At 43.7% G+C, this 24177-nt stretch overlaps 1 protein-coding gene across 19 annotated transcripts; it reads right to left on the bottom strand.

The window, feature by feature from the left end:
• Window positions 1–2131: 2131 nt before the first annotated feature.
• Window positions 2132–20618, bottom strand: GARIN1B (golgi associated RAB2 interactor 1B). Of its 19 annotated transcripts, none has more exons than XM_070265775.1 (10): window positions 20439–20569; window positions 17023–17099; window positions 16307–16566; window positions 15686–16074; window positions 14379–14563; window positions 12986–13238; window positions 9273–9394; window positions 6838–6881; window positions 3573–3740; window positions 2132–2803 (listed from the first exon to the last, which is right to left on the bottom strand). In XM_070265775.1, the coding sequence occupies exons 4-10, from the start codon at window positions 15929–15931 to the stop codon at window positions 2790–2792; spliced, it is 1032 nt and encodes a 343-aa protein (XP_070121876.1). In that variant the 5' UTR covers window positions 15932–16074; window positions 16307–16566; window positions 17023–17099; window positions 20439–20569; the 3' UTR covers window positions 2132–2789. The 19 variants fall into 19 exon arrangements, with proteins under 19 accessions (XP_070121876.1, XP_070121882.1, XP_070121875.1 ...); XM_070265781.1 differs by having other exon boundaries at window positions 6838–6875; XM_070265774.1 differs by lacking the exons at window positions 16307–16566; window positions 20439–20569 and adding exons at window positions 19132–19236; window positions 20017–20075.
• Between the last annotated feature and the right edge of the window lie 3559 nt (window positions 20619–24177).

Raw genomic sequence — 24177 nt, 5'->3', positions numbered from 1 at the left:
TTGGATCCCAGGTGTGGACATGGCATCACTTGTCAAGCCATGCTGTGGCAGGCATCCCACATACAAAGTAGAAGAAGGTAGGCACGGATGTTAGCTCAGGGCTAGTCTTCTTCAGCAAAAGGAGGAGGATTGGCAAGCAGATGTTAGCTCGGGGCTAATCTTCCTCAAAAATAATAAAGAAAAAAAGAAATTGGAAATCCTTTCAAGGAGTTTAAAGGGGTAGAGAAAAAATGTAACAGAGGGGCCAGAGGGGCCAAGAGAGGTTTCATTTTGTTCTATTTTTAAGTGGAAGAAATAATAGTATGTTTAGAAGAAATACCAGCTTGTTTATTACTGGTGGGCAGGATCTAGGGGTGAGGGTCAAATTGATGATGTAGGAAAAAGAAGGGAATGGTGCTGAAGCAATGTCCTTGAGTAGGTGAGATGGGATGAAATCCAGTATCAAAGGAGGAGAGCTGAACTTTGCTTAGAGTGGAGACAGTTTTTCCATAGTAAAAAGGAGAGAAACTAGGTCTATGGGTCTGGTTCTAGGTAAGTGGTAGACATGGTGGTGAGAGCTTGGCGTTCTCTTTCGATTGCTACTATGTTCTCAGTGAAATGGGAAGCTGGGTCATCAGGAGGCATTGGGGGTTTGAGGAGAGAGAAGGTGTGAAATAGCCATTCAGCAGAGAGCAGATGAGGGGAATACAGTGTGATCTCCAGGCAATATTAAGGACCCTCGTGAGGCTTATGACTACGACTTCGAGGTGAGACTGGTTAGTACACCATGTGATTTTCTTTAGGCAATGGTGCAGGCATGGAGTTGGTGGAGAGCTAGACTTAGCCAAGTGAATAAAGTGGAAGAGACACACAGGTGTTGAGGTGCATGTAAGAGAGTGATAATAATAATGATTCATCACGTAATCTTGGGGGGGGAGCAGGGGAGCGAGGATGAGAGGAGAGTGAACGACAGTGAAAACCCAGGAGCAGCAGCAGATTGTAGGATTGGGAGGGTCAGAGGATTATTGGACTTGGCGGGAAAGATAGGAGGTGGGATAGCTGGAGAGTGGATAAAGGGGTGGTGTGCAGTTATTGATGAGAAACTCTCAGGTAAAATCAGGCTAGTCAGTGGCTGAGGAGGGTGGAGGACAGGATCGCTGTTCAAGGAACAGTGACCAGACTATGGGAAGATTCATCGATGTAGCTATTGAAATCACCAAGAATTACGACATAAGTCATCCTTGGAAAGAGTGATGATGATCTAGGAGCTCACTTTGTAGCCCTCCAATCGTTTCAGTCTGAAAACCACTTCAACGAAGAAAAAGACCCTCCTAGGATATCTTTTTTTTTTTTTTTAGGAAGATTAGCCCTGAGCTAACTACTGCCAATCTTCCTCTTTTTGCTGAGGAAGACTGGTCCTGAGCTAACATCTGTGTCTATCTTCCTCCACTTTATACATGGGACGCCTGCCACAGCATGGCTTGCCAAGCGGTGCCATGTCCCACACCCGGGATCCGAACCGGCGAACCCCAGGCTGCCGAAGCAGAACGTGCAAACTTAACTGCTGCGCCACCAGGCCAGCCCAGGATATCTTAAATCAAAGCAGGACATCTAAAAAACCTTTCCACTTGGAAGGTTGGACAGGTTTTCTGAAGTACTCATAGTCTGGTTTATTGAATGTGAAATATTGTGCATTTTAAACAGAGGCCAGTCCATGGGCCATCTGAGAGAGACTCTCTTGATCGATGATTTGTGAACCTCTCATTTTATCTATACTTTGAGCCTGAAATCTCTGATTCACCTATGCTTCGAGCCTGTATCTCCTTTTTGGAATTGCTAATTTAATAAACACTATAACAAGGTGTGTCGACATTTCAATGGGGTGCCATATGCAAAAGAAATTAAGCCAGTGTTTGTAGGACTCAGACATGAGCAAACTTAGAAAGTGTGAACACAAAAGAGAATTTTCCCTACCTCACACACCTTGTCTTACTACCTCCTGCAGGAGCCTTTCTGCAGCCTCAACCCCAAACCTCCATTTGGAACACCAGGGCCAGGCTAGCAAGTCTAAGTTAGGGAATGGGCTAAGGAAGAAGGCCAAAGCTTGAATCAGAAAAGAGGGACTCACAAGAAAAACCAGCAGAAAGGGAAATTTAAGGAGAAGCCCTTGGCTGGAATTCATTTCTGATTCCTCATACTTGTCCAGAGCAGTCTGAGCACAGAAGAAAACGTATTTCTTTTTTGGAATATGGCCTTACTTTCAAGTTTTAAACTAGATAAATAGAAGCTCCATGAGGCATCTCTCAGTGGTGTATTTCTTCTCTTGTCCTCTTCAGCTTCTCTCCCAAGTCTCTTTTGTTTCCTTCCGTTACCACCTCTCTGTATCTCCCCTCATCTCTGACTTCCTCCGTCCACCTTCCTCTTCACCTCCATTTTGTTCTTTTTTAGTTCTCTCTGGCCCTGCTTCCTTCTCCTCCCTTCTCTCCATCTCTTGGTCCTGGCCATCCTGAGAGCATGTCTTCTTGTGTCTGCCTGGCGGTGGAATGGAGACAAGGCGTGGTGATGTTTGTGGTGGTGAGGATGTGAAGTTACGGATTGGAATAATGCTAGAATAATGCTTCTCATCTTGGATCCATCCTCCCAAATGGTTCTCCAAGGAAAGGCTATGCTATAGATGTGAGAGGATTCTAGTTTTCCTGTAGTTGCAGCTTTCTCCTCCCCTCCATCCAGAGAGACCCCTCGGAAAGATGAATGCTGCACAGTGGCGTTGGCGAGGGCTGCATAGATTCTCCCAAGTGTGAAAGGGTGGTTCAAATAGAATTTCCTGTTAGTACAGGAGAGAAAAATGCTCAATAGGATATAGCTTGCCTAAAAAGCTCTTTTGTGCATACCTACATACTTAAATTATTTTTAAATTGTCAACTATTAATAACAGATATTTTTTAAGAGTTCGTGGCTTATTGATAATATTTTACTTTAGAAAATATAAACCACTCCTACCTTCTTTAGGAATCTATCTCTGATCAGACAGAGGCACATAGGAAGTACTTAATGAATGTTTGCTAAATGAATACATGGATGGGTGGATGAGCCGTGGAGCATGGAGAGATAAGGGCTAGGACCCAGAGAAGTCCGACTCCCACCCCACCCCTCCCAGCCTAGCTCCCTCTTACTATCTGCAGCAGAAGGTTGGGGCTCCCCCAGAACTCTGGAAAGGAAAAGGGAGAGCCAACTCCCTACCTCTTCAAAGGAGGAGCCCACGGGAACTCAGCACCTCACGCCTCCCACCCAGCAGGGAGAAAGCAGCTCTAGTGACAACAGTGTCATCCTGGTCTCTATCCATTCAGAGCCACTTGCAGGAACTCCCAGGGGCCTCTGCGGGCTCTGGAGGTGCCACACTTAGGGTTTCACTCAGCCCAGTTGGAGGTAGAGAAGAACAGGGCAAGAAAAAAGAGGGCTGAGGTGGCTGTGGCTGGCACCCCCACTCCCACCCCACAGCCTCCTGGAATCACCCCCGGACCCTAGGACCTGAACCTCGGTGAGAATTCCAGACCTGTCCCATGAAGGCAGCCAGATTAATCCCATGACTGTACCTATGAGCAGGGTCAGCTGTGGCCTCGTGCAGGCTGCCAGAGTGCTGAGGAGTGAGAGGGGCTGTGGTCCAGAGGGGTTCTCTCGTTCCCACTCTCCACAGGTGAGCGAATCCCTCCAACTGAGGTCGCGGGTGCAGGGGATGCAGTCTTCACTGGGAGTATCTTTCTCTATGTCAGAAAGGGAACGAATTTGTTTGTACTTTAATTCACAGAGCATGCTCACAGATTATGGCCAACATTTGAGGGGTGCTTAGTATGGGCCAGGGACTGTTCCAAACAATTACATGCATTAATGCTCTTTTAATCTTCACAACAACCCAGAGAGGTCAGCACTGCCATAGTCCCTATTTTACGGATGAGGAATCTGAGGCCTAGCAGCCAGTCAGCTGCCAGAATTCTCCCTCTTTTGGAGGTTAAGTAACCTGCCCACAGTCATATAATGAGGAGGCAGAGCCAGGATTCAAAGTCAGGCAGCCCAGCTCCAGAGCCCAAGTTTTTACCACTACATCATGTGAACAAAGCTGTGCCAGCAAAAGGAGAGAACCTACATGGCTTGGAGAGGTTAACTGAGTGAATTTCCCCAGGAGATTCAGTTAACTGAACTGGCAATGGCCTTGAACCCAGATGGCCTTAAGTCAGAGCCTGTTCTTGGTCCACTTGGCTTCAGCTACTCGAAGGGTGGCTCACAGCCCAGCAGCTTTGACATCACCTGGGAGCATGTCAGAAATGCAGTTTCAGGTCCACCCAGACCCACTGGATCAGAATCTGCATTTTAACAAGATTCCCAGGGGACTGTCTGCACGTTAAAGTTTGGGAAGCACGGCAATAGGCCACACCACTCATCAATGGGGAGTTGAAAGGGTTCAGCCACACAGGTAAGATTTGAGATGCTGGATTTTCCAAATGTAGCTCTCTCTCTCTCTCAATTTTCATTCAAAAGTTCCAAGAGGCTGGGGTGTGACTGTCCCTCCAAACTAAGAGCAGACTACTGAGCCCAGAGAGAAAAGAGAGCTTTCCTCAGCTCTGAGGAAAGAGAAGTGTCCTGAGGACATCCCAGGATGATCAACTGAAATCAGTCTAGGGACGTCTTGGGAGCGGTAGTTTCCACGACATCAGATATCCTCAAGCTGTTCTCTCAAGTCCCAGAAATAAGTTTGACATATTCTTTCTGTTTTCCTCAACTCTAACCTCATAGGGTATGGTCTATGTGTTTGTGTGTTTATGTGTGTGTGTATTTGAATGTATGTGCAAAACCAGAAACGAATCACCATTGTATTATGGGTCATATAACATGAGACAGCATTCATAGATTTGGAGAAGATCTGAGCCAGCGTCAGCTCTCCTCACCATTTAGAGCAGGGGCTGTGAACTGGCAGCTTCCTGGCTTAATTTGGTCTGCAGTTATGTTTAGTTTGCCCACCAAGTATTGGCCTATATTGTGCTTTAAATTTTTTGAGGGGGGGAAGAGTAACCCTGAGCTAACTACTGCCAGTCCTCCTCTTTTTGCTGAGGAAGGCGGCCCTGAGCTAACATCCGTGCCCACCTTCCTCTACTTTATACGTGGGACGCCTACCACAGCATGGCGTGCCAAGCGGTGCCATGTCTGCACCTGGGATCTGAACCGGTGAACCCAGGGCCACCGAGAAGCGGACTGTGCGCACTTAATTGCTGCACCACCAGACCGGCCCCTGTGCTTTAATTTTTTATGGGGTGGGGAATATGTCACATAAAAGCCCAGATTTTTGGCTTATCTTGAAAAATCAGAGTATCTGGCAAAACCAGACCTGTGTTCTAGGATGGCAAAAATTAATTGAAGCCTTAATTGAAACCTTCATTTCTAGTTGCCACTGTCCCCACCACTCCCTATTGTCTCCTCAATGTTGAAACCAAGTGTCAGCCAAGCTATCCTTTTGCTTATAATAGAACTGAGAGAAAAGTTAACCACTTCTTATATCCATGTCACCTAGACTCTTTACCCATTTACTCTACCTGCAGACGCTTGAGTTTATAATCCCTGGAATAGATGAAAGTTGGCAGAGGTCCCCTGGGATCTACAGATTTCTCTAAATTTCTAAATATAACATGATATTCTGGCTGCCTCCTGAGCCAATTTGGAGGAATAATTTATTAGTGGTGTGGTGCACAGATATTAATTGAGCTCTTGTTGTGTTCCCAGCCCTGCTGCTGTCGATAATTCAGAGGAATGAAAAAAATTTAGCATTGGTTGAGGAAACAAGACTGAAACCTACAAAATAACTCAGGAATAATATAAGAGAGGTTATAACTAAGGAAAGGTTCGTCTGGGCAGGAAGGTGTTGTGAGGTGTATCTGGAATGATAGGACTTGGCGTCGAGCATTGTCAGAAGGGAGCAGATGGGGATGAATGAGGCATGTCCCCCATAGCTAACGTTAGGCTAGAGGAGAAGATTTGGACTGGAGAAGAAGATGAGGCAGAAAGCTCCTATTTGAGGAGGAGTGGGTGATTAGGTGAGATGGGTAAGATGGAAGAAGTTTATGCAGGATCATGCATGCCAAAATAAGTGGATTTGGGGTAAACCAGAACCTGGAAATAAATAGGGAGTGGCTGCTATTTCCAGAATGTGTCATGCTCTCTCCCAGAGATTCTCCTCCTAGAATGCCCTGCCTCATCCACTTCGCCCATACCACTGTACTGTCCTCTAAGACTCAGCTCAGCTATGTCCCGGGCCTTCCAGGACAGCTTCCCTGGTGGAGCCAGGGACCCCGTCTTTATGCTCCTGTGGCACCCCAGGCATGAGCTTTGAATGTTGCCTGGAAAGAGAGGTTTTGTAATTTTGGAGTTTACCCATTTGACTCCACCAAAAGATAAACCCCTTGAAGGAGGTACTGTGTCTTTCTTCACTGGAACTCCAAAGCCTTCAACAGTGTCTGGCACTTACCAAGTGCTCGATGCATGGTTTTGAATGAATAAATGAATGAATGAACTAGCAGAAGATTACTGCAGTAGACCAGGCATGAGGTGATAAGGTGGACTAGGGTAGCATCTGTGGGAGTAGAAATGAAGCAGAGAATATAAGAAACATTTCAAAGAAAGAAATCGGTAGGATTTCGTGCAAAATTGACTACGTGGCCAAAGGGCCTAGAGGAACTCAAACTAAGGTACAGAAGGATGATGGTGATCCTGACAGCACCAGGAAAGTTGGGTGTGGACCTGGAGGGGATCTTATTCCTACAACTGCAGAGCAGAAAGTTCTCCGAGACGTGGGTGCCCTGTGCCCTCCGTTACCTGAGCTATCCTTTTTGGTGTCCGTCTTTTTGCTGCTCCTGGAACTCCAGCCATTTCAGGATCAAGGAAATGAGGATCAAAAGGAAAAGAATAGAACATGAAATTCTCATTTCAAGTCTTGTTTCTAGTTATACTTTTCTTGATGTGAAAGCTTTAGGGGTAGATATAAATATGAAAAAGGCCAGCTGTGGCTATACTGAGTGGGTGTGATGCATATTAAAGTGGCAGAAGACAAAATAAGGAAGGGGGAGGTGGGATGTGGTGGGGCGGTGGGGAGCGGAACCCACGCTGCTGATTTTGCTGAGGAGGAGTGGATGCGACTCCATCTGTTCAGTCCTGTGTCTCAGCCATTTGTTTTATTTGCTGTAAGTTGCATGTTGTTGCCAATGTGCAAAACCTGGTATAATTGAAACCAGACTAGAACCTACCTGAATGAGGAGAAAAATCCTCACTCAGGGCTTTGTTCTGGGAAATTAAAGAGAATAAACTAAATGTCTGCACTAAGCAATTATTGAGGTAACAGTGAAGCAAAAATTCATTTTCCCCTATTTCTTGCATCTCTCTGATCCGTTTTGTACGTGACAGCCCAGACTAGGCTGCCATAGCTTCCTGGCTGGTCTCTCCACACCTACTCTCCCTCTCTTCAAATAGACTGTCACTGCAACAGCCAACATGACCTTTTCAAAATGTAAATTGGATCACTTCCCTGTTTAAAATGCTGCTAAGGATCCCATTACATTTGAAGTCTAAATTCATTCACGTGGCTTCCCAGGCCCTGCCTGGCTCGGCACCTCCCCACTTCTACTTATGTCCTTCCACCTCCACCCCACTTCCCCATTGGCCTTCCTTCCCTGTCTCTAAATGCACCCAGCTTCTTCCTCAGGATGAAGCTTCAGTCTTATGTGTTCCCTTAGCCTGCACAGCTTTTTCTACCCTTTATCTGGCTTCTCCTTCAAGTCATAGTCTCCTCTGACCTTGTGGAAATATTAAAAGCTGTCTGTGCCAGAGATTGCCAATAGGCCCCCAGTATCCCTTTCTCCCTTCTCTCTTGGGGGCAGAGTATCTGACTCTGTGTTGGCACATGGCTATGTAGACTAGAGAATGCATTCCCCATCCTCCTTTGCAGCTGAGTGTGGCCAGGTGACTGAATTGTGGCCAGTGAATATAAACAGAAGCTGGCCTTCAAACAGTAATAAAAACACCTGTGATTTAACATTTTGAGACAGTTAAAAAGTTGCTTCAATATATCTTGCTATATTAGAGTCCAGCACTGTCTAACTCAGCAACGTGACATCTAACCCAGAAATTTCTTAATTGCGGATTTCTTTATGATATACAGATTGATGACCCTAGTATAAATTCTTTAATAGTAGGCAACTGACAAGTCTTTTTCTTGTGTTAATACTTGTCTATTTCCAGCCCAAGTTAGCGTTAATAATACAAGGTAATATTTATTGAGAGTTTACTTACATCTGCTTCTACGTCTGCTGAGGAGCACGTCAAGCACTTAACGCGTATGCGCTCATTTGATCCTGAGAATATCTGCGTGAGCTTGGTACTATCACAATTTCCATTTTACAGATCTGAAAACTGAGGCCCAGAAGAGCAATGTGCCCAAGAGCTCACGGTTGCAGCAGTGCAATCTCTCTACTACGAGAGATTGCCTCCTCTGAGCTCTACTGGTTTTCAGTTTTTCACCAGCACTCAGAAAGAAACCTTTCTTTTTTTTGTTCTGTCTGAGTAACAAAAATCGCCTTCTCTCTGACACCTCCTTTTTCTCTTCTGGTGACATTTACTAATTTATTTCTGTTCTCCCTTTTCTTACTCTACAAATCAGGTTCATGAGGACCCTGGTTCCCACTTTATCCTTGCTCTCTGTGCGTGGTGCCCCATGGTCTAAGTGCTCTCAGCTCCTATGTCATACCACCAGTCTTAAGACTCAACCCTAAGTCATCCGTACATACGGGGACACTTCCTCAGGCATGGAGAAGCTGGGCCTGCACAATGGAGCTTTTTAAGAAAATGACCACAGAAGCTCCATAAAGTCTAAGCAGAGGCCAGGTAAGTAGGTAAAGGAACCCAATGGGTAGACGCTGTTTTAAACAACATTTTGGTTATTTCTTTGTAGGGTTAGGAACTGGATTAGGAATTAAGTTTTACTCTTCCACCTGTGTTACCAACTTACTATTTCATTTTTTATAAAATTCCTCCTCTGGAGTCAAGCCTACCATGCTTGCTGTGTAGAGAAGGAAAATAAGGCACAGAGAACTGATAAAAGGTTGTCTGAGTCAAAGATAAAGACTGGATACTGAGTGGCAGTGTTTCATGCCCCTCCCTGTGTTCAGTGACCAAGTCACTTGGTTTCTGGATCTCACGGCCCAGACTATCAGGGCTGTAGAAAGACATGTCAGGCTGGCCTGATTTAAGTCTTGTACCTGAACTGGTTGTGCTGGTGCAAGTCGGCAAAAATCTGAGAGAGGGCCTCACTCTCTCCCTTGGCCATCAGCTGCATGAGGCTGTCACTGGGCTGGGGGGCTTGGAGTTTCTTCTGTACTAACTGGATGGAGAAAAAAAGCAAAACCAGGTGGTTAAGGCTTTAGGGTCTCTGCATTTTCCTAATATCATGGTCCAGACCCTAAAATGTTGGAACTCAAACTGTTCCATTGGGCAGCCATGCCAGCTGCTCAGAGAGGCCATTCTGAGGTGTATCTGTTTGTTGATATTCCCTGTATCGCTATAAATATCCTTTGGTGCCTAAGGATAATATCATCGTTGAATACTTTAAGTATAATTTAGTAGATAAACTATTCTTATTAACATACCTTAATATGTTATTGAATATCCCATTAATGTAAACTTTAATAAAGCTTATGTTACTTGGTTTTATATTTAAATGTAGGGGGATCAAATATTTATTGTAGGAATTTAATGAATATTTTAAAAATTAATTCCTATAAGAAAAATCCTATACTGAGCTGCTTTTCCTGCCTGGTAAAACTGCTTTCTTTCCCGTTGCCTGGGATACCCTGAAGTGCTCCAGTTGGGCATGCTGCTCATATTCATCCATCCATCCATCCATCCATCCATTCATTCAATATTTATTGAATGTCAACTATGTTCCAGGCACTGGGAATAGCAGTGAAAAGATAGATAAAAATCCTTGCCTTCATGAAGTTTATGTTGTCAGGCTTGTATTCATCACACACTAAGGCCTGGTGCAAAAAGGCCCAGGTGGCTTCACTGATGAATTCTATGAAATATCTAGAGAAGTAGTAATACCAATTCTTCACAGACTCAGAAAATAGAGGAGGAAGGAATACTTCCCACATTATTCCATAAGGCTATTATTATCCTGATACCAAAGCCAGGATATCACAAGAAGACTACAGACCAATATCTTGCACGAATATAGATGCAAAAATCCTTAACAAAATGCTAGCAAACTGAATCCAGGAACATTGAAAAACGATTATGCACACCAGGACCAAGTGGAATTTGTTGCAGGAACACATGGTTGGTTTAACATCTAAAGATCAATTAACGCAGTGTCCTATATTAATAGAATAAAGGGCAAACCACATGATCATCTCAATAGATGCGGAAAAAGCATTTGACAAATTCAATATCCATTCATGATAAAAACTCTCAATAAACAAAGAATAGAAGAGAACTTCCTCAGCCTGATAAAGGGCATCTGCAACAATCCACAGTGAGCGTTATACTTAGTGAAAGACAATGTTTTCCCCTAAGATAGAGAACAAGGCAAGGATGTCTGCTTTTGCTACTTATATTAAACATTGTACTGAAGATTCCAGCTAATGCAATAAGGCAATAAACAAATGGATCCAGATTTCAAATGAAGTAAACTGTCTTTATTTACAGATAACATGTATCTATGTAAGTAGAGAATCCCAAGGAATCTACAAAAACTACCACAACTAATGAACAAGATTAATACACAAAAATCAATTTTATTTCTCTATACTTTCAATGAGTGATGCAAAAATTAAATTAAGAAAACACAATTCCTGGGGCTGGCCCCGTGGCTGAGTGGTTAAGTTCACGCGCTCCGCTTCGGCAGCCCAGGGTTTTGCTGGTTTGAATCCTGGGTGCAGACACAGCACCACTCATCAAGCCATGCTGAGGCGGCGTCCCACATACCACAACTAGAAGGACCCACAACTAAAAGTATACAACTATGTACCGGGGGCTTTGGGGAGAAAAAGGAAAAATAGAATCTTTAAAAAAAAAAAAAAAGAAAGAAAACACGATTCCAGTCACCATACTATCAACAAGAATCAAATAGGAATAAATTTAACAAAAGAAGTGCAGAACTTGTGTACTGAAAGCTACAAAACATCGCTGAGAGAAATTAAAGAAGATCAAAATAAATGGAAAGACATTCCATATACATGTATTGGAAGACTTGATATTGTCAAGATGGCCATTCTTGCCAACTTGATGTATAAATTCAACATGTCCTTATCAAAATTCCAGCAAGCTTTTTTGTAGAAATTAACATTATGTGGAAATGCAAAGGATCTAGAATAGCCAAATCAATTTGAAAAAACCGAAAACAAAATTGGAAGACTTACATCACTTAATTTCAAAACTTACTATAAAGCTACATTAATCAAGACATTGTGGTATTGGCACAAGAATAGGCATACAGATCAATGGAACCGAATTGAGAGTCCAGAAATAAATCTTTACATTTATGGTCAATTGATTTTGGGCAAAGGTGCCAAGACAATTCAATGGGGAAAGGATAGTCTTTTCAAAAAATAGTGCTAGGACAATTGTATATCCACATGCCAAAAAAAAAAAAGGTCGTTAGACCCTTATCTCACATCATACACAAATATTAACTCAAAATGGATCATATACCTAGACGTCAGAGCTAAATCTATAAATTTAGGACATTAGGATTTTATTAGGATAAAATCTTTGTGACTTTGGGTTGAACAAAGAGTTCTTAGATATAACACCAAAAGCCTGATCCATAGAAGAAAAAATTGATAAATTGTACTTCATCAAAATTCAAAATTTTGCTCCTCAAAGGACACTATTAAGAAAATGAAAAAATTCATAGACTGAGAGAAAACATTTGCAAATCATATATCTGATAAAGGACTTGTATCCAGAATACACAAAGAACTCTTACAATTCAATAAGAAGACAAAACTCAATTTTAAAATAGGCAAAAGATTTCAATAGATGTTTCACCAAAGAAGATAGATACATGACTAATAAGCCCATGAAAAGTTGCTCAACATCATTAGTCATTCAAGAAATCCAAATTAAAAACACTACACATCCACTAGAATGCCTTTAATAAAAAAGACAGTACCAGTGTTGGTGAGGATGTGGAGAAACTGAAGCCCGTGTGCATTACTGGTGGGAATGTAAATAGTGCAGCCACTTTGGAAAACTATTTGCCAGTTTAAACATAAACTTACCAGATGACCCAGTGATTTCATTTCTTGGAATCTACCCAAGACAAAGGAAAACACGTGTCTATACAAAAACTTGTACACAAATGTTCATAGCAGCATTACTCATAATAGCCAAAAATTGGAAACAATCCAAATATCGATCAACTGGTGAATGAATAAACAAAATGTGGTATATTTATACAATGAAATACTAATCAACAATTAAAAGGAATGAATTATTGATAATCTGTGACTCTGCCATAGAGTGGCCCCATGCTATGATATGGATGAACCTGAAAAACATTATGCTACGTGAAAGAAGCTAGACACAAAAGACTATATATTGTAGGGTTCCATTTATATGAAATGTCTCAGAAATATGAATAGAGACTGCAAACAGATCAATGGTTGCCTAGGGAAGGAAGTAGGAACAGGGAATGACTGCAAATGGGCATGAAGGAAGTTTTTAGGGTGATGGAAATGTTCTAAAACTGGATGGTGGTGATGGTTGCACAACTCTCTACATTTACTGGCAGTGTTGAACTGTACACTTACAATGGGTGAATTTTATGCTTGAACCTTACACCTCAATAAAACTGATTAGAAAAGGCCTAAGGCAGGAATTGCCTTCACGGGGTGCTCACATACCAGCTCGCCTAAGCTCTACAGCTCAGCTCTGGCCTTGGCTGGAAGCAGCAATGGTGCCCACTTACCTTAGAGTCTCCTGAGGGGCTGCAGCTGTTCTTGGGTACCAGGCAGTGAGAGACAAGAATCCTAGGGTCTTTGGTGGTGATGGACAGGCCCGTCTGCAGAATTTGAACCAGTCGGATCCAGAAGTGGAAGACAGTCCTGGGATGATCAGGGTGGAGCCTTAGGTAGTAGATCTTCTCGGCAACTGTCCTCAACTGCAGGATGCGCTGAGGGCGGTCGCAGATCTGGAGCTCCACAAACTTCAACGGGAGAATCCTGAAGGCACAAGGGAAGACACACATTAGCAACCCCAGTGCTTCTGATCCGACACTATCTTCATTAAAATGAGGAGTGTCTCCTTCAGGACTGAGCCTTTTTGGGGTAGGAGAGAGAGTGCTTAGCACAGTGTTGCTCAAACTTTGAGGAGACCAGATGCACCTGGGGAGTTTGTTTAAGAGGTTGACTTCTGAAAACAATCCCAAAGATTCGGATTCAGTAGGTCTGGCCTGTGGCCCTGGGATCTCCATTTTAACCTCCACCCTGCCTGCCATGATTCTCATGCTGGTGTTCCCTGAATCCTGCTTGAGAGAGACAGCCTACAAGGAAGGTAGCTGGAATTATAGGGTTTTTCAATTTCCTTCTTGATAGCACAAAGTGAGCTGCCCTCCTCTGCCACGGAGTTGGCCCCACGGTCCAGCTTGTCCATTCATTGACCTTAATGCCTCAGTTACTCTTCCCAAGGGAACTAAGGTTCAAGGAGCTGGCTTTGGATCTAATATCGGTCAGCGTGGGGTGAGCTATGCATGCTATAGGTATACTCAGAACATAATGGAGAGATTTAGCACTGAGGAAACGTGAAGAAATGAAGAGTTTACCTGGACTCTTGGGAATATCTAGAGATTCTTGAGATATCCTATAAATTACTTAAGATACTGAAATATAAAAAAGGGCTGTTTCATCCCAGACAAGCATGATGTCACTATATGCTACAGTTCTAAGCGAGATTTAGTTCCACTTATTTTACTAGTAGGAAAACTGAGGCACAGCAAGTAATTCATGACTCAAAAATTATATTTTTGACTGGAACCTGCATCTCCCAACCAGTGCTCCACCTGCCAGACCTCCTGGCTTCTTTGCCCCTTGGCCAAAGGCGGAGAGATTTCCTAAGATTCAGTGGGGCGAGTGCAGCAAGAAGGAAAGCGGGGATGTTGCCCGGCTCCTCTTTCCTGTCAACCTTATGCCTACCTTTGCCCAACTTGGCCTTGATGCTTCCAGGGCACCTGCTGTCTAAAACAATTAATGTCCCTGCTGACGACTTCTCTGCTTTCTCCCACCCCGAGTTTAGTTACAAAGCAGCCTCCGCTCTGGGTCCACGCCTCGCCCTGCTTGTCCTTCATTCCCATCTGCGTTGCTTACCTCTTCAGGATGATGTTTGGGACTGTAGATGGTCTGTTCCATGTCTGGCTCTGCCCCTGGTGCCATTTGACACTGGCCATGAGGAGGATGTTGGGAAGGGGCAGACAGGGCACGGAGGAGGTGACCCCAAGGGCCATGGTGTTGGAGGCTTTGTACATGTCTATCCAGTTCCTGTCCTTTTTGACCTGCAAAGCAGCCCCACAGGCACCGTCTGAGCGTTTGACAGAAGCAGCGGTTTTAGCCGAGAGTTTCTCAAACTCGGCACTATTCACGTTTTGGGTTGGATAACTCTTTGTTTTCGGGGAGAGGGCTGTCCTGTGCACTGTAGGGTGTTTAGCAGCATCCTGGGCCTCTACCCACTAGATGCCAGTAATACTCACTCCCGCCCCAAGTTGTGACAACCAAAAATGTCTCCAGACAGTCCCAGATGCCCCCTGGTGGTGGGGGCAAATCACCACTTGTTGAGAACCCCTGTTTCGGTCTATATTGGTTAAGCAAGCGTAATAGTATTTGTATTTTCTGCTACCAGCAATTGCCCACAAGAACCATAACCCAGGAGTTCCCTGACATGTGTCATACTTCTGTGAATCCTCCCCGGACTGTTTCCTGGCTTTTCTTTGAAACACTTGTCTTTTGGGCCTTCTTTGAGAGGCCCTGTTTTCTCCTGTACCTTCCCTGCACTCTAAGGTCCCTTCTAACTCCCAAGTCCTGTTTATCCTGAGTCCCCTCTGGCCTGAGGAGAGCCCAGGCAAGGAAACAAGAATGCACCGCGTGCGCATTGTACCCAGGCCTTCGCCTCCCGTGTTCGCGTATAACAACCTAGGCCAGTCCAGCCCCTTTCACAACAGAGGAAACTGGGATTCAGGGTGTGCAGGTCACCTGACGCGAAAGCAGTGCACTAGACTCTGAGCCCAGGTCTCTCTGGCTGCTCAGCTCCTATTCTTTCACCAAAGAGCATTTCTGTTCCGAACCCTCAAAGGGCATCTTGTTTCACTGCCTCTTTGTTCGTCTGCTTTGGCCTGACAGCCTGGGAGAGGAAGTAAATGGAGGGATTCCGATACCAAATGCTCCATGCAGAGCAGAGAACACCCGACCTCTCTTCCAGGAGGGACAAAAGTCTGCAGGAGAACTGTCTGGGGCTCTGCAAAGTCAAGGTCCAAGGGGGGGGCCTTGCATTCCAGGCCCACTGACTTCTCCTTGCCTCAGTTCTTACTCCACTCCAGTCCCAGGGACGGACTCTCCCGGTCACATCTTGGGAACAGGTTTAGAAGAATCAAGGAGCACCATTCGGGGCCACCCAAGGGTACCTGGACAAAGTTGCTTTCAAACACCACTGAGTCGGGAAACAGGTTGAATTCTGGAGAATGAACCATCTGGCAGAGCAGTCCCTCCTCCACACCCAGGCCCACTCCAGGGTATGGCTCCTGATCCACAGGCAAGAGGTCCCTGAGTTCTTCCCAGGCGTTCAGGGAAGGGAAGGTTGGATAGGATCTTGTGACTTTTACTGTCTTCTTCAATTTGTACCAAGTCTTTCTCTGTGGAACTGATGACATTTCCGCACAAGCTCAGGGGCCCACTGCACATTTGTCCTGGGATCTCTCTCTTCCCTCCTGGCCTTGGGCAGCTGGCCAAGGCCAGGGACCGCCAATCTGCTCACAATGATGAATGGATGACATCATGAAAAACCAGGGCAGGCCTGCAGGAAAGGGAAATGCAGAGGAACCTCCCTTTTCCTCCAGAGTGCTTTTCTGGCTTGGCTATGCCCTGACATTCCCCAGCACTTCTCGGACCTGAGGATGTAGCTCCCTCAAACCTTGCTGAGACACGCAGAAAGCAAGGAAGGCAGGCTGTTGGGAAGCTCCTTCCACTGTTAACAGGAAAATATCCTCCCTGCCTTTCAACCCTCCCTTACTCTCAATGCAACCTACCCCAAAGAGTCTTAAGGGCTGTTGTCTATTTAAGACCTAGCCTTCCTGAGCTTTCCACCATGTGGGCCCCCACACGCCCTGGTTTATCTGCAGTAGGCTTTTCCGCTTCTGGAAGGAGTTCAGGGCTGTAGGTGCCGGCTCTGTGCTCTGCTGTGGATGGCTGATTGCGTCTGCAGGCCTATTTCCCCAGAGGGTCAAACTGAAGGAGCAGTAGAAGTAATTAGGTTCTCAATCAGAGGCTGGCTTTGTGAGGGTTCCAGCTGGGAGGAATAGAACCCTGATGAGCAGCCCCGCTGGATCCACAAGCCATCCCCTCGCTCAGAGAAAGACAATGTTCCTCATCCCTGAGCCAGAGGAAGAAAGAGCCCAAGTCCTGGGGTGGCTAGATTAGAGGCAAAGAACCAAGCAGGCTGCCCACTATTTAAGGCCATTTCAGTGCGAAAGCATATTGTAATTTGGATAGAACTCCAGAATTTATTAAATAATGTATTAACCATCAAGGTTAAATGCAATGGATTTAGAAAAGCAATTTCACAACCAATCTAGGCACCACAGAAGCACAGGCGTTTATTTTTGTATCTCATTATCAAGTCAGGGTGAGGCTGACAGGCCCTGAGGCTGCCCATGTCTGATTCCCTCAGCTCCCTCATCTGGCCATTTCTATTACACCCCTGCTCAAACACGGGAAAGCAACATCCTCATTTTCTTTTGTTTACCATGTGGGAAAAGTATCCTCTGTGGTAAGAATCTCTGAGGACGGAATCAGAGACCATGTCCTCTGGTTGACATTTCCCTGGAAACGGAACACACAGTACAAAAGCGACAGTAATTAATAAACTGGAACAATGCTTTTCGCAGTTAAAGCTTACCCACAACAGTAAAGCTCACTGGCTCAGACGTATGGTTTGGATGTATTTGGCCACTGAGACATTCAAAAGTCCCCTTCAATTGAGAAGATGACTTTTTCTCTTTTCCATACAAGCCTGTTGAGCCCACTTCTGTGGTGTGTGGAAGAAGCTTTAGACTCAGTCTAGAAACTAATCGAGAAAGCAAGCTTTTAGCTCTATACAAAATGGTAAGCAATGACATAAATGGTGCTATAAGATGGGTACTCTTTCCTACCTGCCCTCACCAAACCTCAAAAACCAGCACATTGAATCTTTTTAAAAAACATTTGACAGATGCTTAGCTGCCTATCCCAATATCCATTCTCTTCATTCATTTAGTAATAGAATGTCTGATTTTTTGTTGCACACAAGTTTCTGGAATAAAGATTTTATTTCCTGGTCTACCTTACAGCTAGATAAGGCTGTATGACTATGTTTTGGCAAAACAGAAATAAACTCAAGTGTTAGGTGCAGTTTCTGTGAGGAATCATTGTAGGAAGGGGGCATGTGCTTTTCCACTCCTTGTTTTTTTTCTTCTGGCTGGAATATAGACTTGATGCCTGGAGAATGAGCAGTCCTATTGGGCCATGAAGTGGCATGCTAAGGATGCTAGCATAGCAAGATAAAAGAGCTCCAGTTCTTTGATGATCGTAAAACTATCATACTAGTTCTGGACTGTGTACCTCCAGATTTCTTTTACGCATGAGAGAAATAAATTAAGGTTTTCTATTATATTGAGCCAGACTTAAAACTAGGTGATACAACCATATAAAACTGCTATCTACTCTTCTGGACTGATTTTACAGGAAATGATGTTACTATTTACCAATAATTCTAAGCAATGAAGAAAATAGGGTTAATTTACAAGAAATAAGGACCTTAAGAATGACACACTTGTGGCTTCTGGGGAAATTTATATAAATATATATTCTGATTATTTGAGAAACTCATTGCTTTTATCTGCCTGTGTATTCAGTGATGTTGATGCTGCCACAGTTGTTGCCTTTTGCACATTTGGCAATGAGCACTTTAGTGACAGTCTCCTCGCCTATGTTGACTGTCCTTTGGTTTGAGGCTAAAGTCACTTTGGCAGTGTCAGTTATCATTTCAAAGCTTGCTCAGGAACAATCAGGATATCTGGTTGTCAGTTGGGACTGGATCCAGGTTTTGTGGGGTTTAAAGCTTATACAATTGTGGAGACTCTTAAAAACAAAAAGACTGGAGGGAGGGCAGAATTAGGAGTTATTATTTAATAGGTACACAGTTTTAGTTTGGAAAGATAACAAAGTCCTGGAGATGGCTGGTGCTGATGGTTGCACAACAATATAAATGACTGTAATGCCAGTGAACTGTAATCCTAAAAATTGTTAAAATAGTAAATGTTACCATAATAAAAAAATTCTGGAACATAAACAGTAAAATTTTAAAAATCTCACAAAAGTCTGATACAAAATTGCTAGAGGTCCTCCTAGGGTCTTGGGAGGGCCCAGGTGAATAAAAGACCCTGAAACTTAAACTTTACTATCTTCATGGTAAATCTGTCTCATTTAAACCTATATCACTATTAAAAAAGCTTTATTACATAAGCAGTACATGTGCTTTGTAGAACATTGGAAAATACAAGTTTAAAAAACAAACAGAGTATTCCTACCTTCCAGAAAACATCACTGTAACAACGACACGTGCGTGCATACCAAAAGGAGATCATACTCTAAAAATTGGCTTATAACCTGTTTGATTTAGTCAATACTCTCTACCTTTGTGTTTCAGTGTACTTTCACCTCATCTCATTTAATTTCCAGGCCATAGTAAAATTTCTCCAATTATTCTTACAATAATTTGGATATTGATTTATCCAAATTAGTATCCAAGCCAGGGCCACACATTCTCCCTAAGTTTATTTTAATCTAGTACAGTCCCTTTTTTGGGGACACTTACTAGTGGAAGCAATTTAGTCAGCTGTCCTACAGAATGTCCCACCTCCTGGATCTGTCTGGTTACTTCCTTGCAGTGTTTAGCCCGCTTCTCTAGCTACTATAGTTCCTGTGAGATAGAATTTGTATTTAAAAGGCTGATGGATTCCGGCAAGCATTTTTTTAATTATTAAAATCATCACTATTTCTCAGTAAAGAGCTACCATGGGATCCATGTAAGAAACTGCCCTCCTCTCCTAATGAACATCCATAGGAAACTACACATAAAGAGCACATATCAGAAGAAAATGATTCCAGGAAATAGAACAAAGTCTTTGAAAAGAATTTTCTCTACATTCTCAAGGAAATTAGTTTCCCTATGAAACAAAAAAATCAGAGATATCAAAATCAGATGAAAAAGGGTCTTGAAAAGTTAAGGAAAGAATAGAAGAAAACCCCACTAAATATCTGAAAGTCACATTAGAAGCCACAAGAAGTAGAGTTGACATGGCAGAAAACTGAGCCAGTGACATGGATAACAGGCTTGAGAATGTCACACAGAACACAATAAAGAGGGGCAAAGGGATGAAGCGACTGGAAAGAAAATGATAGATCTGTAAGACATTTATGTTGATCCAACATATGGCTAGAGTCCCTGATGAAGAGGGAACAAATGGAATTGAAAACGTAGTCAAAAACCTAAAAGGAAAAACCATTTCTGAAACAAAAAGGCTCAATTTGGCAAATTAACAAGATTTACTATATTCCAGGTAAATTGAGCAAAGAAACCATTGAGACCAGAACGGTTCTTGTGAAGTTCCTAAATCTTAGGGATAACAAAAGCATCCTACTACAGACATCCAGATAGAAGAAGCAGACAATCTACGGAGGGGAATAAAATGAGACTGGCCTCAGACTTCTTTTCAGCAATTTTAGATGGCATAGGACAATGGAACAATGTAAAAAGAATGTTGAGGAGGAAAGGATGTGACCCAATAATTCCATAAATGGCTGGAAATTCATTCAAGCGTACAGGTAGCAAAATAATCTTAAAACGCTAAGCACACTGGAATAAATAAATCCATAAGCTGGTTCTTTGAAAAAAAAAGAAACATTAGATGAACCACTAACTAAGAGGTGAGTTTTAAAAAAGGAAAATATAAAACATAAAATTTGAAATTAGAAAAACACAAGTAAGTACAAATAACGAGGAAGTACAGGCTTCTGGGTAAAGATAGTGGCACGAAGCTGTCACTTAGTGTATAGTCTAGGTAGCCCAAAGACCCCAAAATATAGTGACTTAAACAAAATAGAGTTTTGATTCTCTCTTACACAGTAGTCCCGTGGTAGGCAGTCCAGAACTGGTAGAGTATCTCCACCATTCTCAACATATGGCTTCCATCTCTGGGTTCCAAGGCAGCTGCTCCAGCTCCTGCCATCATATTTGCATCCTGGCCAGTGAGAAGGAGGAAAGCAGGGGAGTGCACACTCATTCCTTTTAAGGGCACGACCTGGAAATGGCATAATCACTTGCTCATATCCCATTGGTCAGAACTCACTCACATGGTCACACCCAGAAACAAGGGAAGCTGGGAAATGTAGCTTTTAGCTGGGTGACCATGAGCCCACCTAAACTGGAGAGTTCTCTTATTTATTATTTAAGGATATTGGGAGGTAATCAGCAGCCTCTGCAAAGAAGCCATGTCACAGAATTATTCCCAGTCCACAGTAAATATATAATAATTTTTTTTAATAGCAAAAACTTAACTAGTGACAACCTACCAAGGAAAGAGGTTGAATGGTGGCCAAAGGATAGAGAAAACAGAAAATCTGGGTATGGTCTGATAGGAGAGAAAGAAAGCTAGTTTAAATAATTGTGTGTTCTCACAAATTCTCTCTCACCTGCCCCCTTGCCCCACCAATTGAGAGAGGCAGCCTGAGGGAGTGAATAATCAGCTCAGGGAAAACAATGGTAAGAAAAATCTTCAAGAGTGCGAGCCCCCCTGGATGGCAGTGCCGCCTCGGCAGAGGCAGTAAAGCCCAGCTGGGCTCGCCAGGTTTCAGATCTTCAGGCTCAATTGACTAAGATCACTCCGTGAGAACAGGATACACTCCCAACTAGAGCAGAGGACGTTTTAAACACTGTCAGGAGAGAGTGTAGCCCAAGTTCTCACCTGGATGGACAGTCCGGAAGAGATTGGAGATGACAAGTGTGTTGGAGTGAGGGTGGAACCAGCAGGACGTACCTGTGGGGTTGGGAAGGGTGAAAGAGCCTGAGAAGCCGGCCATGGCCTGGCTGAGATTGTACTGGGCGCAAGTGATGCTGTCAGGGACTTGCTTTCCTGAGAGCTAAGGAGAAGGTGTGGGACCAGCAGAGCAAAGGAGCCTCCAGGAGCAGCCCCAGTGTGAGGTGGAAGTAGGAGAAAGTGGAGACAGCGAAGGAGGCTAAAAAGTTGCTATTTGTTCAGATATCATCAAAGTCAACAGGGCAGTATTCAGGAGAAGGTCCATACTCCAAATAGTGGTTCTCAATCCTGTCCGACCCAAGTCCCCTTTTCATGACAAATATTTGTAACACCCGTTTTACCATTCTGAAACAAAATTCAGTGATTATAACCTACCTATATATTATTTCAAAAGTTGATATGCTACTCAAGCTGTAATGTAAAGGGGAAAAACCTGTAATAAATATATACGCCAATATGTAAAGGTTTATGCATGATTCTGTTAGAAGTCATAACGAAATCTAATCAGAAGCTTGTATTCAACACAGTAGTTCCGAAAAAGGATCCGTAAAGGTGTATTGGATTGGCTGCTCAAAAACAGTAAAACTCCATTATAGACTGCTAAGTGGGGTCCCAATAGGCAGTCGGGGTGGGGCGGCGTTACTGTGAAGTTAGTAAAATGCCTGGGTTTAGCCTGCTCAGCCAAGGGGCTTGGCAGGTGCACACCCGATCCACTGGAGTCCCGGCTGCGATGTGGCGCCGCCTGGTGGCAGTTATCGGCTCTGTTTATATAGGCACGTGAAAGAATCCGGGTCTTGGCGTGAGCCGGCCCCTTGGTTTAGCAACTAGACTGGCCGGAGACTGCAACCAAAGGTCTCAGTGATGACGGGAATGGGCAGGGTGGAGACTGATGCCTGTGAGAACAGGCCTGGAGGCCATTGCCCTACTGCCCTCTGGCCTTGGATAATCACAAGCTGCCCAAAGCTCATGCTGACCTGTTTTGGGCTTTACTTTTCTCATCCGAGGAGTATAGTCCGTAATAACAGCTATCCCACACAATTATGAGAATTAGGTTAGATTGTAGATGTGGAGACACTTTTATAAAAATGCAAAGCATTTACAAATGGAATAGCCTGAGTATGCATGTGTGACAGTCTAGTACTACTAGTTGTAATGTTCTTGCCTCTAGACATGGCCTTTGAATGGCGGTGAGGGGAGGGATGGAAGTGATGGAAATTCCTTTCCTTCTTTGTGCAAGCCAATGTGCTTAATGGGAGGTTTTAGGGGTTATAAAACCAATTTAGAAGAAACTGTCTATGAGTATTTCTTTGTATGGATACATGGTGTGTTTCCAGTTACTATTGCAACTAACATCCAAAACAATGTTTTGTTTGGACACAATTAAAAATTTTGGTGATATTTTAATTTTAAAAATCCCTATCCCCAATGGGGAAATTGATTTATCCTAAGTCAGGCAGGAAACAGAGACAGAGTGAACACCAGAACTGCCCACTCTCAGAATATCTCTAGATTGTTGTATTTCTGGTCGTTTCCATTCAAGTTATAGTTCCTGTAAGTGGCCTTGGCCTTAATAATTCTAATTTTCATTTTAAATGCTCATTTTATGAAGCTTTACCACTCTCAGTGGTTGTTTCCCTCTTTTGAAACCATAGTCTTGGATTTCTCAAGATTGATCTCTTATGGGCTTTTTGTTGTGTTTTTTTCAAAGCATGATAAAAAAGACTCTATTTTGGTGGGGGGACTATCACAATAGGTGTTGGGACCAGTGCGATGGGACTTTGCCGTGGGGGAGAGAGATTGGACTCAACACTGAATACAGCCTGGGTGAGTGGGGCTGTACAGCCATGGAGCAGGGTGGGCGTCAGCAGATGGAAAATTACTGAGGAAACATCAGGGGTCAGGGGATTCTGGCTAAACTGACCTAAAAGGATTCTTGCTGAAAATGAGACCGTTGTCTTTTGTTGTTTTCTAAATCAGTGGCCTGTGGTTCTGAGAGTTCCTTAGGGAATCCCTTGGTAACCCCAGGGTACAGGTCAGGACCGCTCATTTCTACATGGTCAGTGTCCCCAGCCCTCTGCTTCCCCTTCCTGCTGTCCCATCAGCACAACTGGAGTCTTCATTGACCAGCTGTTGATTATTTTTCTCAAGACATACAAGGGCATTTGGGAAGCTTTAATCTCATTTTCATCACACATTTTAAGTGGGTCCATCTTGGCATTATTCCTTGAGGACATTTTCTCTTTTCTCTGAATCCCATTTCAGAGACTTTAAGATGCATTCTTATATTATTTTTGCAAATGTCATGTCCTGGTGGGCTCTAGTTGACTCTGGATAACAATGTTTTGCTCATTTTCTCTTTTAAATAATGTATTTATTGGCCCTTAAAAGCTTTACCAGTCCCTTATGTGGTGGTATTTTCATCTAAGAAATAGTCTCTGGGAAATCAATTTCAGTGATACATCCATTCAGCAAAGGCCGTAGTTTATTCCCTTGTTTGGGGGGAGGAACAATGTGGGGCAGCCAGAGCTAGCTATGGCAGAAATGGATTTATTTAACAACACATAATTGGGTGTCCTGTAGGAAGCAGGCACTGGAGGATACACAGACAAATAAGACACCTGTGGCTGCCGTGTTTGCTTACACAGCACCCACTTTTCTGGGAACAGTATCACACCAATTAGACTTCATGGTTGTAAGAACAGGAAGTGGCAAGCCAACCTACACCAAAGGGAATTTATTGGAAGACTACCTGGGGGGGGGGGTGGTCTTGACACAACTGAAAGTTAAAGGAATCAGGCTGGGGGGATTTCTGGTTCTTGGTAGGA

The sequence above is a fragment of the Equus caballus genome, chromosome 4 (genome assembly GCF_041296265.1).
Source record: "Equus caballus isolate H_3958 breed thoroughbred chromosome 4, TB-T2T, whole genome shotgun sequence".
NCBI lineage: Eukaryota > Metazoa > Chordata > Mammalia > Perissodactyla > Equidae > Equus > Equus caballus.
The sequence above is the reverse complement of the archived record's forward strand: the minus strand, read 5'-3'. Positions and strand labels throughout refer to the sequence as shown.

Bases quoted from the DNA above. Each gene is read 5' to 3' on its own strand.
- GARIN1B (XM_014739203.3), bottom strand. From the start codon at position 15,931: ATGTCATCAGTTCCACAGAGAAAGACTTGGTACAAATTGAAGAAGACA. The intron at 13,239-14,378 runs GTAAGCAACGCA...TTGTGCCTTCAG, and splicing joins CCAAACATCATCCTGAAGAG to GATTCTCCCGTTGAAGTTTG. The intron at 9,395-12,985 runs GTAAGTGGGCAC...TTCTCCATCCAG, and splicing joins GCCCCTCAGGAGACTCTAAG to TTAGTACAGAAGAAACTCCA.